Source organism: Phaethon aethereus, assembly GCF_964289735.1.
Source record: "Phaethon aethereus genome assembly, chromosome: 1".
NCBI lineage: Eukaryota > Metazoa > Chordata > Aves > Phaethontiformes > Phaethontidae > Phaethon > Phaethon aethereus.
Genome location: NC_138575.1, coordinates 39,858,871 through 39,877,092, shown reverse-complemented (window position 1 = coordinate 39,877,092; position 18,222 = coordinate 39,858,871). Strand labels below are relative to the sequence as shown.

The window sequence follows — 18,222 nt, the reverse complement described above, 5'->3', positions numbered from 1 at the left end:
TTCAGGCATGTCAATAGCACCACTCAGCTTGGTGTTGTTTGCAAACTTGCTGAGGGTGCACTTGATCCCACTGCCTATGTCACTGATGAAGATATTAAAGAGTACTGGTCCCAATACGGATCCCTGAGGGTCACCACTCGTCAACAGTCTCCATCTGGACATTGAACTGTTGACCATTACCCTCTGGATGCAACCATCCAACCAGCTCCTCATCCACCCAACAGTCCACCTATCAAATCCATCTCTCTCCAATGCAGAGAGAAGGATGTTGTGGGGGACCGTGTCAAAGGCCTTACAGAAGTCCAGACAGACAGATGACATCAATAGCTCTTCCCTTGTCCACTGATGTTGTCACTCCATCAGAGAAGACCACTAGCTTGGTCAGGCAGGACTTCCCCTTGGTAAAGCCATACTGGCTGTCTCAAATCACCTTCCTGTCCTCCATATGCCTTAGCATAGCTTCTAGAAGGATCTGTTCCATGATCTTCCCAGGCACAGAGGGGCTGACAGGTCAGTAATTCCCAGGGTCCTCCTTGCTACCCTTTTTATAAATGGGTGCAATGTTTCCCTTTTGCCAGTCACGAGGGACTTCACCTGGAGTGGTCTGATCAGCAAGTAAATTAGAGTCAATCAAATTTAAGGAAAACAGCACATTCAAGTCTTTTGCCTGTATAAGCAAAACACAGGATCTTCATGGTTTTTATTAAAAAATACACTCTACTCAATTCTGATTACCAGCTGATTCTTATAAATCTTTATTCAACTTGCATATATTCATAAGGGAACAGGACAATGTACATATATGAAATGCCGCAATTAATTGATTTTATAAAGGAAATCAATATTTTTGTGACCTTTTTTTGCACTTTCTAAGTCTGAAAATACCCAGCAGTACTACCTAGTAATATTGAGACTTTACAACAAAGCTGAAACATGCTGCAAGTTTTAGCTCTGAAGTGGTACTGCTTTATGCCGGATGGTTAAGGCAAGCTATGTACTAGTATTTAGTTTGAGAACAAAAAGATTTATAAATGGATTGTGCTTATTATCAAGAAACTACACCTTATCTTATGAGAGACATACATAATAGACAAAGATATGGATATTTCATGTTGGTTTGTTCTATACCATGCCTTGCCTTTTTTGTTTTAAAGTGAGAGTACGAATCTCTAAATGTCACTGTGAGTATTGCTTTACATAGAACCTGCTGGGTTGCCTGATCCAGGAAAGCTCTTTTCACTCCATTGATGGAACTAACCATATCATTAAAGTTAAAGTTTGTCGTACATCCTCTTCTGGATCAGGGCTGTTAGCATTAGATAATAGTAATAATTAATACTAAACAGTATGTCGTCTTTGTAGAAAACTCATGATAAAATACTTACTATACCTCTCTAATCTTAATGTTCTTTGAATGTTTTAAACAATTTATGTAACAGTCTTTGCTGCTGTAATGTATAATTGCAGGTTTTCTTCCTTGTCTGGTGCAAGGGTTACAAACACATTCTGTAAGATCATTACATTATCTGAAATACCTTAACAAAAGCTTCTCTCTGATCAGCTCAATGTTCTGTATATTGTAGGAGATTCAGAGAATAGTCTAATCCACATAAATTTGCATTAATGATACTGAATTCCCTTAAAAGACTAAACTTAATCTACATTTCAAAAAATGAAAATGTATGGCCAACATTTTTCTGATAGGCACCCTAGCTGAGCATCAGCTTTATGGCTGGTTGTTAAAGTAGGTAGAAAATAAAAACCTTTTCTTTTAAGATTTGGGGTAAAACTTGAAAATTGTAAATGCACCTAGGCAGCTGAGGTCCCATTCTGAAAAGGCACTTGGAGCACGTCTACATCGCCGTGTGCTTCCATGGTCCAACTCACCTGCTTCTGCTGGCACAACAGCAAGTCTTTCACATCCCTAGTGCAGAACCTGCTTGTAGCTTTTGAGGGCTGCTCCTCCCTCATGCTACAGTTACAAAGATTTGGTGTTAGGGTTGCCGGGGCGTGTGGTGTCTCAAAACTTGCATCCATTTTAGGAAATATTTCTTGGATTGTTGTGTAAAACTGAGTCCGTCTTTTCTGTCCCTCTAAAGTGTCAATGGTTCAAAGTCAGCTCAATCATTACTTGAGGCACTCACTCCTGGGACTGCACGCTGGTTGTTTCCCTTCCCTCCATCTCACTGCTGTTCATTCCAGCTGCCCTCTATGCTGGCCAAGAGCTCATACAACAGGCAGATGTTCTGAGAGATGCTGGATCCTGTACAGATTAGCTCTTTGAGTGTAAGATGTATTCAGGAGGGGTAGGATCACATCAGTGTGGAGACCTGAGGTGACAAGTGGTGGCTCCAGATCTTCCATCCCTGGAGGCAGATACATTTCACGAGCTTGCCCTAAGCCTCCAGGAATGGGACACTTTATGCCCTGAAGAAGAAAGAATTGCCCCATAGAGCTGGTTATCCTGAATTGCTGTAAGTCCATGACTGATTCAGTACTGGCGAGTCATTATTTCTGGGCTAGCAAGGATGTGTGAGACAATCAATCGTGTGGCTTGTGTGTGGATAATGGGTATAACTAATGTGCCTGAAATAGCAACTGGCTTTCCGATAATGGGCTTCCCAAAGTGTGCTGAGTGTCATTAATAGTATTCATGTCTGCAGGTTGCTTGCCAGAAAAAATAACTAAATACATTTATCAGAATTCAACTCAGACAAGCATCAAAATGAAATATGCAGGAAAGGCATATGAAGAAAGCATATCCACCTTGGGAATTTCAGGGACCAAATTCATTTTGCATGGGCTGTTCTCTAGTACTGTGTCTTCTGGAGACACCAGAGCAAACCCTGACAGGCTGCTGAACAAGGAGCACAGGAGACCTGAAAGCACAACTGGCACCCTTGAAAGCCCTGTGCCCCCACCCAGGCAGCGTGCCGAGAGCAGGAAAAATCAGCTTTGTGGTATTTACCACTCAGGTTACCTGTAATTCCTATCTTTTGGGGGGAAGATTGACGCTTAATGTCTGGTCTTTCTCTCTCATTTTCCCTGTCCCTCCATGGAATCTGCCTTGGATCATGGAAGACCAAGGGAGAAGAAGGAAGTATGAGACTTGTCCCCAAAAATGATGCAAAATCCCATGTCAGTATATGCAGTATCATTGACAATAACAATCTCATTGGTCACAGTGAAATCAGAAATCATTCCTTGTAATGCCTGCATCAATAAACACAATGAATGGCAGTTGCTAGAGTCTGGGTTTGATTCCTCCAGGTCTTCTTCAGTCATCCTCATCCCCTAGGTCGTCATCATCCTGGGGTGCCTCACAGCCCATTCTTTTATGCAGGCTGATCCTGAGTTTTTAAATCCCTGGATTGTTCCCAAAACTGCATTCCATTTCTGCTGCAGGCTTTAACTCCTCCCTGTAAAACTCAGCTTGACTGTGTTGAGAGCCATGCCTTAAAATGAAAGCCTTTTCTATGCTGACCACAGAAGTTAAGTAGAACGCTGGTGCCTTCCTCCAGGCAGGTGGCAGAGCACTGAGTGATGTGTATCACACCGTTTGGTGCACCTGAGCTGGCCTGTGCAAGAGGGTTGCGACCACCGGCACCAAGTCCAGCCAGAGGCTAGTGACTAGCAGTGTACTTCAGGGTTTGATACTGGGACCAATCTTGTTTAACATCTTTAATGACCTGGATTCTGGAACAAAGTGCACCCTCAGCACATTTGCTATGACACAAAACTGGGAGGAGTGGCAGGTACACCAGATGGTTGCACTCCATTCAGAGGGATCTCAACAGGCTGGAGAAATGGGCAAACAGGAATGTCCTGAAGTTCAACAAAGGGAAATGTAAAGCCCACCATGTGGGGAGGAGTAACCCCACATACCAGTATATGCTGGGAGATGACCAGCTGGAAAGTGGCTTGGTAGCAAAGGAGCTGGGAGCCCTCATGGACACCAAGTTGACCACGAGGCAGCAATGTGCCCTTGCGGCAAAGGCAGCCAACAGCCTCCTGGGCTACATCAGGCAGAGCATTGCCAGCAGGTTGAAAGAGGTGATCCTTCCCCTCTGCTCAGCACTGGTGGGACACACCTGGAGTGCTGGGTCCAGTCCTGGGCTCCCCAGTGCAAAAGAAACATGGACATACTAAAGCAGGTCCAACAAAAGGCTACAAAGATGATTATGGGCTTGGAGCACCTGGCGTACGGAGGGTCACAGAGCTGAGACTGTTCAGCCTGGAGAAAAGAAGGCTAAGGGATAATCCCACCCACGTGTATAAATACCTGACAGGTGGGAGTAAAGAGGACAGAGCCAAACTCTTCTCACTGGTATCCAGTCAAAGGCCAAGAGACAACGGGCACAAAATGAAATACAGGAAATTCAGTTAAGCATAAAAAGCATCTTTTTCACTGTGAGGATAGCAAAAAACTGGCACAGGTTGCCTGGACAGGCTGTGGAGTCTCCATCCTTGAAGATACTCGAAGTCCAACTAGGCATGGTCCTGAGTAACCTGCTCTGGTTGACCCTGCTTTGAGCGGGAGGGTTGGACTAGGTCATCTCCAGAGGTACCTTACAACCTCAACTGTTTTGTGATTGATTGTTTTTCCTGGAACAGGACATACGGAAAAAGTTAAATGCAAAGCAGATTGGCAAGGCCAGGTTTTACAACACAACATACACTACATCCTTGTTGCCAGGTGGGAATGCCAGCAGATGTCAGTATGTGAGGTCATTCGTGGATATTGAGTATTGTCAGTAATTCAGGCACACTGGCATGTAGATTTATTGGTTAGAGCCTTAAGTTACATCAAAAATCATTAAGTACTTTCAGATACTTTTGAATGTTTTTCCTTGTATCTGTTTTAGCTGCTTACTTATAGACACCTTTTGCAAAGATGAAAGTTTTAAGTATTTCCAATTTTTAAAGTCTCTTTCTAGTTAATGCTCTAATTTTATTTATACTTCAATATCGGCACAAAAAGGCAGCAATAAGTCAGGCTATTTAATATTTGCATAATTTGCTTTTTCATTACGATGGTAATTGTGTAGCCCTTTGCAACTTATTTACAAAACTCACCTTTGTGCATACAAAACAGTTATAAGCACTAATTAGAGTATTGTGTTTTAGCAGCACATGAAAAACATTTTGAACTTGAGTACCTATATCAGTCCAGAGCTTAAAGCATCATCATACTGGGAAATGGTGTCACTTTGTTTTGGGGGTAGGTTAGAGAAAAAGGAGAAGGCAAGTGAAGTAGCCCCAGGAAGTCTGCTGTCCGCTGGGGTTCGGATGGCTGTTTGGCACAAGGATGCTGGCATGGCCAAGACTTTACAGGTAATCTTCTGCTAACTGTAAGCTTGTTTGTTGTAGTTCAAGGATCTGAGATAGAACCTTAAAAATACTGTCTTCTAAGGGAAATGGAGAAAATCTTCTTGCCTCCTCACCTCAAAACATCAGACGGCTAAATCCAAAGGCACATTAACTTGGACAACAGGTAGAATGCAGGTTCCTAAACTCACAAACACAACCCATAAAGCTCGCACCTTCCCTTTCACTTATTTGGAAGGCTGCATCTACCAAAATGTTTATCTGTAGTTACTCAGGTACCTACGTTTCTGATACTGGGCATACACAAAATTGCTGCCAACTTGCCTAAACAAACTGTGTTCGTGCTTTATCTGATTCCTAAATCTGTTTGGGATTGACAGAGCAGGTAACCTGAGTCTTAACTTCCTGAAGGGCCCATTTCACAGGCAGGCTCAGACGTCCTCCTCTCCTGCTGAAGTCCACCACTGTGCCAGCGTGAGGGATTCATGGGGCCACGGACAGAGCGAGCAACAGGGACCATGTCTTCTGCACTGTCCTTAGGAGGACGCTCCCCAGTGAGGCTGACACCAAACAGCTCCTCCTCTGCAGCAGGATGGCCTACGATTTTTTGTTAACATTTGTTAATAAAAGTGCTAAAATGCACCTAAAAAAAATAATCAATTCTCGGTATACTCCTTGTGTCTCATCTGTGAGCTTCTGATCTGATCTTTAGCAACGTGACAAACAGTTTTCAAGATAAGGCACCTTTTTAATAAAAGGAAAATAAAGGAAGAGAAAATACAGGAGCGGTGTGCAGGGAAGATAATGCTGCGTAGAGTGAATCTCTGGTTTGCCTAATGCTCAGTTCTGGCACGATTGGTATCACTTTTTTAATGAAATCACTTCACATTTTAATGGGACTTGTACACATTTATGTAACCCTCAGGAGGAATACCTCAGTCTCAGGCACACACCGGTGACCGGTCCACCTTAAAGGGTCAGAACCTAGCCTTCCCTCCTCTCAGATGGCACAGGCAAATCTTCCAGAGCCACCAAGAACAGTGTGGTAGGCTCAAGCATTTCCCATCTATTCAGAATGATAGGGAAGTTTCCAGGGTCTGAATGACCAGAAACCTGTAGAGGCTAATCTTAGTATTATCACAGTTATTTTAATAGGTCATTTTGGATTCTCGTTTGTAGGAGATACTCTCCTTGCCACTTTCTAAAGCTCTTTTTAATCACAAACGTGTATGCAAGCATGGATAGTGAGTGTCAGTCACTGAGCAAAAAAGCAAAGTTTAAAGACCTAAAAGCTGAGGCATCTCTTGTAACTTAGAGATAATTGTTGTTGCAAATCTGCAGTTACTGAGAAACATCCCAGTCCTCCAGAACTGAACCTTCAGCTCTAGCATCTGTGTAGTTCTCCTACCTAGCTTTTAGGGCATAAGTAAGAACAGGAAATAAAAAAAATAATCTCTTCTTTAGAACACTCACAGAATAAAACCTTACCTCGGGAATATTATACTTCCTTTGCTTTTGATTAATTCTAGGTTGTATTATACATGCTTCAGATGACCTCCATGCTGCAGCATCAAGTAAGAAGAAAGGGTGCCTCCTTGAAAAATCAAGATTTGATTAATTTAAAATTCTCTGGGGAAAAAAAGCTGTAGACAGAAGAGAACTGGCAGGACATTTATGTGCTGCCGGTGTGATATATTCATCATAAAATGCACATCTAAATCAGGTGACTGCTTTCTTCCATTGCTAGCATTAGGATACACAGAAGCTGTTGTTCAGTGTAAAACAGCTCATGTGAGTAAGATAATGCAATTAAATTAACTTGAGCCAGGCACCCATGCAAGCTTTTCTTGTAGCACAGAAATGGGGAATTACAGAGTGTCATTGCCTAAAAGGATTTATTTGTAAAGTCTTGCATAAGACAGAGACAAGCATACATATTCCACTCAGTGATGCAAATATTGTCAGCTATTTAGTATGTAGTACACTTACTGCTGAGAAGCCAGCAATATTTAGAAAAAATAGGACTTACCCCTAATTTTGAAATGAGGGATATTTGCTCCACATTTCTGGAGCAAATTTGAAACAGCAGCTGGGATTTTTATGACTCTTGCAGTACCCTGAGAAATCCCATGTTCAGTCATAAGGAATATTTACTCACATTGAAAGTGATGGCACTATAACAAAGAATAGCTAGAAAATGGCTTATTGTGGACCGAAGAGTAGGACAATCTACTACTACATTGCTCTGACCTGCAATTTTGCAGAACTCCAGGGCTGGCAAAAAAGTCAGCTGGAGGATCAGAACTACAAAGTTAAGGCTCAATGTTTGTCTTTTTTTTCATTAGTAGTGGAAAGGTTAGGAGTAAAAGCTGGACATCGGAGGTAGCAGGTAAGATTTAGGACATGGATGACACACAATCATCTGAAGTTTTATTTCATTCCACAGCACTTTAAAGCCCAAGTTTCTTTTAAGAAACGGCAAAGGTTAGGAGAGTAAATGCCAAAGTAATTTTTTAAAAGTAGCTATATGGCTTCTAAACCACTTCGTTGCCTTGAAACCTGTTTCCTGGCTGTGTATTCTCCCGAAACCCTTGGGACAGTTTTCAGCACCTGCTCCTTGTGTGGGGGCCTGCTGGGCTGAGCAGCCGCGGAGTCTTGCCTCGCTCCCTCTCCTCTGAACCCGCCTCGGGTGGTGCAAGCCCCAAAGGCATCTTCTGGAAGCTTTGCCCTGCGAGCAAAAAATCTGTCTGGAGATCTTTATTTTATAATGCTTAGAAATTCACATGCACACTCACATTTTTCTTTAGAAATACCGATTTAAAGACCCCCACCATTATTTAAGTAAAGGCACTATGAAAGGAAGGGGAATATTAGCAAAAACATGTCTCTTCTTGAAGAACGGACACAAGACTCTGGTTCAAAGACGCAGGAAATCCAAATTTAGTTCCCCTGATAATGAAACAAAAATATCAGTGGTCACATGAGTCAAACCTGACATAAACCCAGTCTGACAACATCTAACTTGGTAAAATATTTTTGGTTTGTTATCATCATGCTGTTGGATTTTGTTCTACATCAGTTATCGCCTGTCCTCTTGCAGGCAGCAAGAGAATTGCCTGCAAAAGCAACTCCTTATTGTATACTCTTAATTCCGCAGAAATCCAGAATATACTTACTCCTCGTTTGGGTCACACCGGTACTGCTCGGTGATCCCGCCACGCGCGACTGCAGCATTACTGACGACGAGACCACGGCCCAAGTGCAATCAAGGAAAAGCCTGTAGCTGCAGCTCTCATTGGTGGGATTTTAATCAAGGGGTTTTCACGAGTATCGAGACACACGTTCTGCTTTACGCGCTGGCACAAAGTCAACGCAGAAAAATGCTGTATCAGGAAGGTGTCTTTATGTTTACAGCAGACATTAAATCCCGGAAGCCCTTCAAATCTTCATCTGAATGAAGGGTTCACGCGTGGTTGTTTGACCATCTAAAATTACATAATTTCTATAAATATGAGGAAACGAGAGACAATACAAAAATAATTACAACGTAAGTGTTAGGTAGGATGAAGCTCATGTAGCAGTCCACCTCCAGGAGTGCCTTGGGGGGAAAAAAAAAGCTTCACTTATATTGCTATCACTATTTTAAAATAACATTCAAACCTGCCACTTTGAATTTTTATAGCGGTTTTTTTTCTGTAAAAAATAAAAGGAATATTTAATCGCCACATCAGTAGTCACCTGTTAGGACGTGGTGGTGTCAGAAACAATTTTAGTGGTGAGATTCGAGGTCTTTTGGTCAAAACGTCGTAAGGAATTCCCGTAATAACAGCAGAAATCCGAGCTGTCACAACCGGGTCCTGGGCTCTTTATGGTGCAAATTCGGGTTTATTCGATCAAGGGGCTCTCAGTGAGCCTGGGGACCTCGCCTGTGTTTTAACTCTTCGCTGCCGAGCTTTGGCACACGTGGGCGCCGGCAAACTTGCCCAGCTGCCCAGAGCGAAGGGAAGGGCACCGGCCCTCGCCAGCGCTGCGCCCGGGCAGCGGGGGCCGCCGGCCGCAGCGGCGGGCAGGGCGGCATGGCCGCGCACGGCCGCGGGCGTCGTCCCCGGCACTGCGAGCGCCTGGAGGGGCCCAACGCTCAGATCCTTCCACAAGTGACCCCGGGGCGCGCGTTTCAACGCCCCCCGCCGCCGTCCCCGCAGCCGTGAACACGCGTGTCACAGCCGCACCCACAGACCCCTCTCCGCCCGCGGCGGGGCGCGGAGCAGGCTCCCCGCGGCCTGCGTCCGGTGCGGCGGCACCGCGCCCCCGGCCCGGCCCGCACCTGGCGGCCAAGCGGCGGCACCGCGCCCCGCCCTGCCGTGCCCGGGCTCTCCATTGTGCGGCTCGGGCGGTCCCACCTGCCGGCGGCGGGCAGGGCCGGGGCCGGGCCCACCCCCCTCCTGTCCCCGGCTGAACCGGGGCGAGCCCGCCCCCCGTCCTCCCTCCCGTCCCCCAAGCTGGCGGAGCTCCGCCGCCTCCCCTCCCACCGTCCGCCCTCCCCCCGCGCGGCCACCGCCCCTCCGCCGCTGCCCGCCGGCTCCCCCCTCCCCGAGCGCGGGTCGCCGCCGCCTCGCCCTGCCATGAGCCGCCCCCCGCCGCCGCCGCAGCCGCTCTGAGCGGGGAGTGCGGAGCCATGCCGGGCTGGAAGAAGAACATCCCCATCTGCCTGCAAGCCGAGCCGGAGCGAGGTGAGCGCGGAGCACCGGGGGCGGCAGCCACCGCCAGGGCGGGAGGGGGGGGGGGGGGGGGGGGCTGCCTCGCCGACGGTCCCGTCCCCCCTTCCCCGTCCCAGGGGCATGGCGGCAGCCGCCCCGCGGGGGCACGGGCGGGCGGCCCCACGCCTTCCATCTTGCTCCGTCGCCGCGGGGGGCGCGGGGGCGGCGGCGGCGGGAGGCCGGGGGCCGGGCCGGGCCGGGCCGCGCTGGGGGGCACACCGGGCCGCGACGGCGGCAACTAACTTTCCTCCGCGGTGCCGTCGCCCGCGCTCCCCCGGGCCGGGCTCCTTAAGAGCAGGGGGGCGTGAGCTGCGGGGGTGGAGAGGGGGGCGCTCCGAAGGGACTTCGCGAAACTTCCTTGCGTGGGGCTCTGCCCCCGGCCCGCCGCTCTTGGCGGCGGGGGTCGCGGCTGGACCCGTCCCGACTCGCCCCGGGGGGTGCCGGCACGGCGAAGCAGCGGGCGGCCGCGCCGGCAGCTATCGCGCCTCGGCGGCGAGCAGCGCCTGGGGGAGCGGCCCCGCCACCGGCCGAGGAGTGGCGCCGGGTCCCTAAACCCCGGCCTGGGCGTCGGTGCTGGCGGAGAGCGGATGGTTTCTGGTCACTTTTCAGAATAAACAGTCTCTTTATTCTGCTGAAAAGGTAACTTTGCCATTTGCTCAAAGAGGGCTCCCGTCACGGGGGGCTGGCACGTCCGTGCTCCATCCACAGCCTGTGAGGCAGAGGGAGAAAGGCCAGTACGCCATTTACTCCGGGGAACTTTCAGGTATGCCCGTCGTCTTACGTCTGTGGTTTACAGGTCGTTAATTCCGTGGTAGTGTGTGGAGGCCTGAAGTAGGACGCTTGGTTTGGGGGCCGCCGTACTGGGTAGGGAGCTGTACTGCTAGGGAGGAAGATGGTTTGCTCAGTGGAAGAAGTGTTGTACCCCTGCGTTGAGATGGAGGTCTGTTGCAGAACTGCTGCCGTGCTTCTGACTAGTCAGTCCTGTCCCTAACGGGAAGTTCATCGCAAACATATGACATCATAAAAGTAGTCGCTGAGATGGGAGCAGGTATTTCGGCTGTGAAAAAGCTAGATCTTTCATCTTTCTTCGTGGTAAATACCATCATTACTAAAATATGTGGTCGTATTTCTTTATGTCGGGAATCTGTGTGGCTGAGGAATCGCAGAAGTAGGATGGACAACAGTTGTTAAAATATATCAGATGCTTTTACAGATGAGGAGACTTTAGAAAGGGTCTAATCTGGCTATGTCAGAAACTGTGGAGAGGTTTTTCTCATTTCATTCTACATAAAGGTTCTGTCACGAGCTTTAGCATGCGGGCTTGTCTTTATTTGAAGTAAACAACGGTAATGGTTTTGCTCTGGTGGGTTTAATGATAGAATACTGATTTGTTAACAGTTCTTGTTTATTCCTATTTTCCATTTAATCTCTTTCATCTTCATTATGAAGCTGGATAGATGTATATGTTAATAGTCTTATCACTGATGCTTTTCTTTATTGTATTTCCTGCATAAATAAAAAAAGCTTTCCGTGCCTAAAGTAAATGCTTACCTTCCAAAGTATGTTACCTTGTATATTACTAGCTAAACTGGAGCAATTTAGCAGGATTCCAGTTACTGGAACTTTTCTGCTTTAGACTTGGAAAAATATTAAATGATCAAAATAGTTAATCAGTGTTGAATTTAGTAGTCCTTGAGTATGAAGAATAGATGAAATAAAGCTTTCAAACTAGCCAGAAAAATGGCCAGTGTTGTAATGAAATGAAGGCGCATCTTTAGCTAATGTAGGAGTTTAGTATGGCATTGAGTTAAAAGGCAATTACAGATACAGTCAAATTCTGGTTCAAAGCCAGTTGTGCTAACATCCCCCTCTGCTGTTTCTAGAAAATATTTCCATTCAGTTACTCTGCAGAACATTTTATATACGTTGTGTTATCAAAAGACTTCGGTGAACGTAAATGCTGTTATTTTAAACTAATATTGTAGACAGTAGTTTTCTATGATTTAGATATGGAGTAATATTGGATGTGAAATATTTAGTAATATTAATTGTATTTGTCACATATACAAGTACACTCATATATAGGATATAAAATATCCATTTATCCATCCCAAATGTATGTGTATATTGCATAATAATACATAGTATCTAAGAATAAGAAACATTTAATGAATGTGTATTTTCTTGGATTTTATGTACCTCAAATCTGATTGCTTAAATCAGTGTTTTCTTCCAGTGAGAGGAGTTACTCTTTATTCAACTCCAGGAACATCAGCAGGACTGACTAGTAGTGATTTTGCTGTATGACAACACCAAACTGCTCAGTTAATTTGGTGGTGAAGTTTCTTGATGGTGGATAGTCCCAAAGCAGATTATAAAAATTAAAAAAAAAAAACAAAACAAAACAACAAACTAAAACCCAATCACAAACTAAACGAAACCTCAGAAAACAAGTAGCTAAATAATCCCGGTTTGTCTGTGGCTTCCAGCCGGCCTTCCCCTTCAATCTCAGTTTACTGTATCCACAGTCTGTACACTCTTTCTCTGTCAGAATAAATGGTTACTGTGCAGCTTTAATTTCAAGTCTGGTTGTAGCAGATAATTAGAACTGGAAATGAAGAGGTCGCTGGAGGTGCTCGGGAAACTGGGAAGGCAAAGATTTCTTTACGGTGAGCCACAAGTCGTTTGTACAGACCATTTTTCCCCAGGCTTTTTCTCTGAAACCTCACAGGCTTCTTTTTAGCCTCTCCGCAGGAGCTCTGCGCCCTACGTGTGCACCTTCATAGAGCTGATCAGGCTGTGAAGTCCTCAGCTGTGGAAAGGAGAGAAGTTGTGGGCGCTAAGACGTGAGGCTTGAGAGGTGGGTGGGTTTGTTAGAGAGGATGCGCGGGCTGTGTGGAAATTTCACTGTATCCCTGAGGCAGCGTAAAAGGTTCACTGGGTACCGGTACTCTTGTCTCCATCCAAACCAATGCAGCGTTGCTTCGGGGAGCACTTCAAACGTTGTTGGATCTCCCCTGGTGCTCAGTTCATCTAGTATGGCAGGAACTGGATGGTGGTGCTTCTGCAGCAGCATGTTTCTGTTGCGAGAGCTCAACGAAAAAAAACCCAAAACTATCCGTGGAGCTTTGTTGTTTTGATGTGAGGAGCTGTTGGGATATTGCAGTCATATCCTTGTGCAGATTCACTGTGTTTGCTCCAAGGAGGGTTATTTTAGTATACCAGTATCCTTGTTTGCCTCTTCCTTGCCTCAGAGCCCCATGTTGAACGCCTACCTCAAAAAGTCCTTAGCTCAGGCTTTGTTGTTCCTACAAGTCATGTGCTGAAAGGGAGGTTATCCAAAAACTTGACAAACCCAGAATTTTGCTAATGGAAATTGGCTGGTCTTACTGAAATGAAGTAGCAGAGACGTGGTCAGTGCTGTTGGCTCACCTTGGCAATAATTGATACCCTGTGTGAAGGAGAATAACCCGAGTTAATGTTTCAAGCATCACAGCGCACATGTGCAGGTAGGGTTCAGCATTTGTGAGAGTGCTTTGTTGTGGAGAAGACTGTCTTCCAAGGGGTGGCAATCAGTGGTATTTCAACAAGTATTTTTACATGTCTTCACTGTGGAAATTATGTTATTAATTACTATGGAATTATTAATTACTGTGGAATATTTACATTGACTAAACAATCATATTGTGCCTTTTTTTTTAGAGGCTAAAACCATATTTAAAATATGAAGTGGATAGCTGCTTTTTTGTGCATATTGCAGCACAGTTGCTGCGTTTTTACTGCCTGCTCTGTGATCGAGCAGTACTCTGCAGTGGCTGTGCTGCTTCTGGCTTCCACCACCATGATAATCACAAGGAGTCCTCTCCTTTAGAGGGCAGGAATTGTTCTCTGAGTAAAAGAACTGTAACGTATGCCTGATGCAGTAAACCCTGTCGTGTCAAAAATGACATGTGAAGACTTAATGGTCTAAGACAGTGTCATTAAAATTCAGGGCACGCTTCCCCCCTCCCCAATTTTCTGTCTAAGATGCTAAAACAAATCTTGTTATAAACCACATAAAACACTTTTTGAGGTGACATCTGAGCAAATACTTTGAGAAGAAAAATGGTCCTGGAATCCATTTTGTTCAATATGCCTTCCAATCAAGTTAAATGAAGGGGTTTTATAGAACTCCTGTTTCAACTTCGTAGCTGATCAGGTTTGACAGGAGTACAGAAAATAGTGTTTGTATATCTTGTATCTTCACTGTGGGACTGCTTGTAATCCTTTAATGTAAGTGGTTATTAATTTTAAGAATGCATCTAAGTATACTTTGCTCTTGATTTTTTTTTTTTTTTTCCCTAAAAAAGTGTTATGCCTTCCACAGTTGTTCTGCCTCTGTGCTTAACACGGTAGCCCAGTTACATCGAGGAGGAAGGAAAGACTTGTGTTTTTATTTTCTGCTTTTCTATCTGTCTTCACAATTCTTGACAGTCAGGGATATCAGGTGCACTTTAGGAAGCATTTTAAAGGTAACATTAGGAAATGTTTTACAATCCAGGACTCAAGGATAAATAAAATATGCAAGTATTTTGTGAATCCTGCCTCAAATGCAAAACTAGCGTGTTGTCATAGAGGATGTTCTGATAACAAGGATCTGTCCCTGAGGTTACTGCTGTGTGAGCTTGTCTGCTCATCTAAAGCTGGAAGAGAATCAGTTTCTTGGGTGAGGGAGAGGTATGGGCCCATTATTGAACGTAATTGTGTTATTGTGGATTAGCAATTTACATCTGATCAAATGAGGCCACTTTAACAGCGGACATGCTTCATACTCTTTCCAGGTGTGTATTTAAAATTAGCTTATATTTTCAACACAGAAGGCTGAGAGTGACTGTTCGTTGTATGTTAAGCTCTGGCCTAATAAGGCAAGAGGAATCTCTTCCTTCCTGAGCTTAAGTGGGTCCTCGGAAACTGAAGAAAGGAAAAGCTGGAGACCTAGTGCTTGCATTTAGCTTACTGATTTGTAAACTTAGGGATGTCAAGAGAGTTTGGGATTGGAAACCTTGTGCAAAGGCTTTCTGTCTGTCTTCCATCTGTTTTCTCACTTGTGTCACATGCCTCCTGAAAAGGACAGAAAACCTTTTGTGAAGAGAGGATGGCAGTGGCAGCCTTGCAGTGGCAGCCCTGAGAATCAGGACTGGGTATTGGGGGTGAATTTTTGGAGAGGTGCTTGGAAGATCATCTCTACCCCAGTGAAGGCATTGCCTGGACTTAGTGTGGAGACAGGTATCTAGTGAGTGAACAATTGGGACATTTGGTCAGTTATGTTATGCAAAGCATGCTGTAGTTGCTTACGTTTAAGGTGAAGAAGTCATGAACAACAGTGGTAAGGACAAAACGGGAAGAAAACTTCACTGTATCTTGGCCGCTGACATAACACAAGAAGCTGGCTTAACTATCTGCCTTCTGGTCCTCCAACAGCACCTGAAACTGTAACTAAAACTCAAATTGGAAAACACAAATAATGAAAGATACATTAATAACAAAATACTAATTACAAATGGTATGTATTTTCTCCTTGTCAGGGCTTCTGCCTCTTTTCAGTCTGACTGAACTGTTTCTTGGACAGTTGGTCTTTTTCTGTTTGCTAAACTGAACGTGGATGAAGACCATTTGCCAGGTGGAATAAGATGACGCTCTAGAGCTGGTTTTCATCACCATGCAAAGGATGCAGGCACTGTGTCATTTTTTTCATTCTTTCTCTTAAAACCAGCTGGGACTGGGAGGACTCTTAACACAGGGAGGGAAAGGAGGCAACAATTGCTCCCTAGTGCCCTTTTAGCATGAAAGGAATTGAGAATAAGCAAAAAGCATCTACGTCACTTGTGATCTGCACAGCCAAGTTAACAGCATTTTATGACCTGCAGTATTACAAGATCCTTCAGTAATTAAGATGTAAAAAACTTTTTGTTTTTTACAACACATACCTATATCCCTACTGTGGGTTGGTTTTTTGTATGATTTGAAATTACCTGAGCTGCCACTGCTTAAGACTCTCCATGAACAGCTGTCAAGACTATGTTGTGTTCAAGTGGCTGCAGTAGCCAAGCCTTGATGGTACGCCTTCTCCACATTGCTCATATCTGAGCCCTGTTTAATCATGCTGCTGCTTATGAAAAAGGATGCAGTCAGTTGGCAATTGTCTGCAAGGTCTCATGAGTGTGGCTGTGAAATTCTGTGTTTGAATGTTTTCTGTAAGCCATGTGAATTTATGTACGTTGAAATGTCAAGAGTACCATCCGTCCTGACTTACGCAAAAACAGACTAATGAGATGTGTCAGCATCCTATGTAGTCGGGGACAGGGTCATCACCTGCTCAGCGTTTCAGTCTGGAAAGATCAGCATGACACCCTGTAAAATTCAGGGTAAAATAGTAACATTTATGTCAGATATAAGTAATCTTGATTACTGTGTCACCCTACTGATTCTTCTTTCCTTCCTCTTCGCGTTGGCCCAGGCTTGCGGTGTGGCTGGGCAACGCAAGCCGTTCTGGCGTGTCCTGTGGTACGGGGTGGCCAGGTTTTGTTGTTCTGAATGATGCCGATGATCTAACGTTTTTTTAAAAAGTCATTAGCAGTGCTAATTCTGCTTTTTGCTGTCTCTGCATCACGAGTTAGAAGCAATGTTCTTTGCTTAATACTGAAATATCTTAAAGGGAACCCATGGAGGAGAAAACAGGTAAGCAGGGGCTGACAACTTTGATACCGATACATATTTCACATGGAATTTGGAAATTACCACAGGAATCGAGAAAGTCAGGCATGACTTGACACAGACACAATCTCAGCTTTTTTTTGTGCCTTATTTAATTTCTTGTTATCAACGGAAAATTGCCACCAAGAAGATAAAGCTGCAGAGAATATTTTAATAGTATTGCCATCTGTGGGATCCCAGTAGGTAAAGAAGAAATTTAGGGAGTTCTACAGTTGTCTCACTAAAGTTTAAATCTTCTCTCAAAATAACATAATTTCTTTATTCCCTGAGATATGAAGATAGAAATGCAATGTTAAAAATAACTGCCTCATGATTTTTTTTTTTAAACCAGTGGGACGAGACTGCAATTGTAATGCCACCATTTTGTGGGGTGCTGGTTGAATATTGTGTAACTGAATACAGATGTTTCCTTACTAGCAAACAGTATCTTGAACGCTGTGAAGTATTGCCAGAATGTGTCATCCCAGGAACTGCCTTTCCTAGGAAGGCAGGCAGTATGTAAAACACTTATTTTTGTTTACTCAGCCACACTATGTAGCGTAGCACTTTCTTCCTGAAGCAGCTTCATGGTAGGCGAATGTGCAGTGAGAAGTGATCTCTCTGTCCCACCCTGTAACATGTGAATTACAACCAACACATTTTCATTTAACCGTCTAAATGAAGAACGTATCGCATGGAGCATGTATTTAAGTCAGCCAGATCTGAGATGATTCCTCCTGTTAGAAGCTTTGTGTTTCTATGGATATCAATTAGTGAGACAGAAGTAATGCCAGCTTTTCCACGATGCGATGGAGAGCAGGTATTCCACAGTCCGACGATTACTCATCAGTGTCCTGGTTTCAGCCAGGACAAAGCTGGTTTTCTTCACAGAAGCTAGTGTGAGGCTATGTTTTGGATTTGGGATGAGAAACTGTTGATAAGGTGCTGATGTTTTGAGCTGTTGCTAAGTAGTCAAGGACAGTCCAGCTTCTCGTGCTGGCCTGCTAACAAGAGGGCTGGGAGTGGGCACAGCCAGGACAGCTGACCCAGGCTGGCCAAAGAGATATTCCATACCTTATAACGTCATGCCCAGTTCATAAACTGGAGTAAGCCGGAGCGCAGGAATCGCTGCTTGGGGACGGGCTGTCGATTGCCGGGTGGTGAGCAATCGCTGTATTGGGCATCACTTGTTCTTGTACGTTCCTTTGTCGGTATTATCATTGTTGTTATCGTTGTTGTTTCCTTCTCTCTTGCTCTCCTATTAAGCTGTTTTTATCTCAACCCATGAGTTTTTCCCAGTTCTCTCCCCTGTCCCACTTGGGGAGGGGGGAGCGAGCGAGCGGCTGCGTGGTGCTCAGTTGCCGGCTAGGGCTAAACCGTGACAATCAGTTTAGCCACTTCTACA

The 18,222-nt window shown here is 45.0% G+C and overlaps 1 protein-coding gene across 2 annotated transcripts in view; it reads left to right on the top strand.

Annotated features, from left to right (window-relative positions):
- Window positions 1-9,809: 9,809 nt before the first annotated feature.
- Window positions 9,810-18,222, top strand: part of GRIP1 (glutamate receptor interacting protein 1) — a gene marked incomplete at both ends in the record, with an annotated part of 345,974 nt that continues 337,561 nt past the window's right edge. For both annotated transcript variants that reach the window (XM_082013866.1, XM_082013873.1), the window contains one exon: window positions 9,810-10,058. In XM_082013866.1, the coding sequence (XP_081869992.1) occupies window positions 10,004-10,058 (55 nt within the window). The remainder of the gene's footprint in view (window positions 10,059-18,222) is intronic.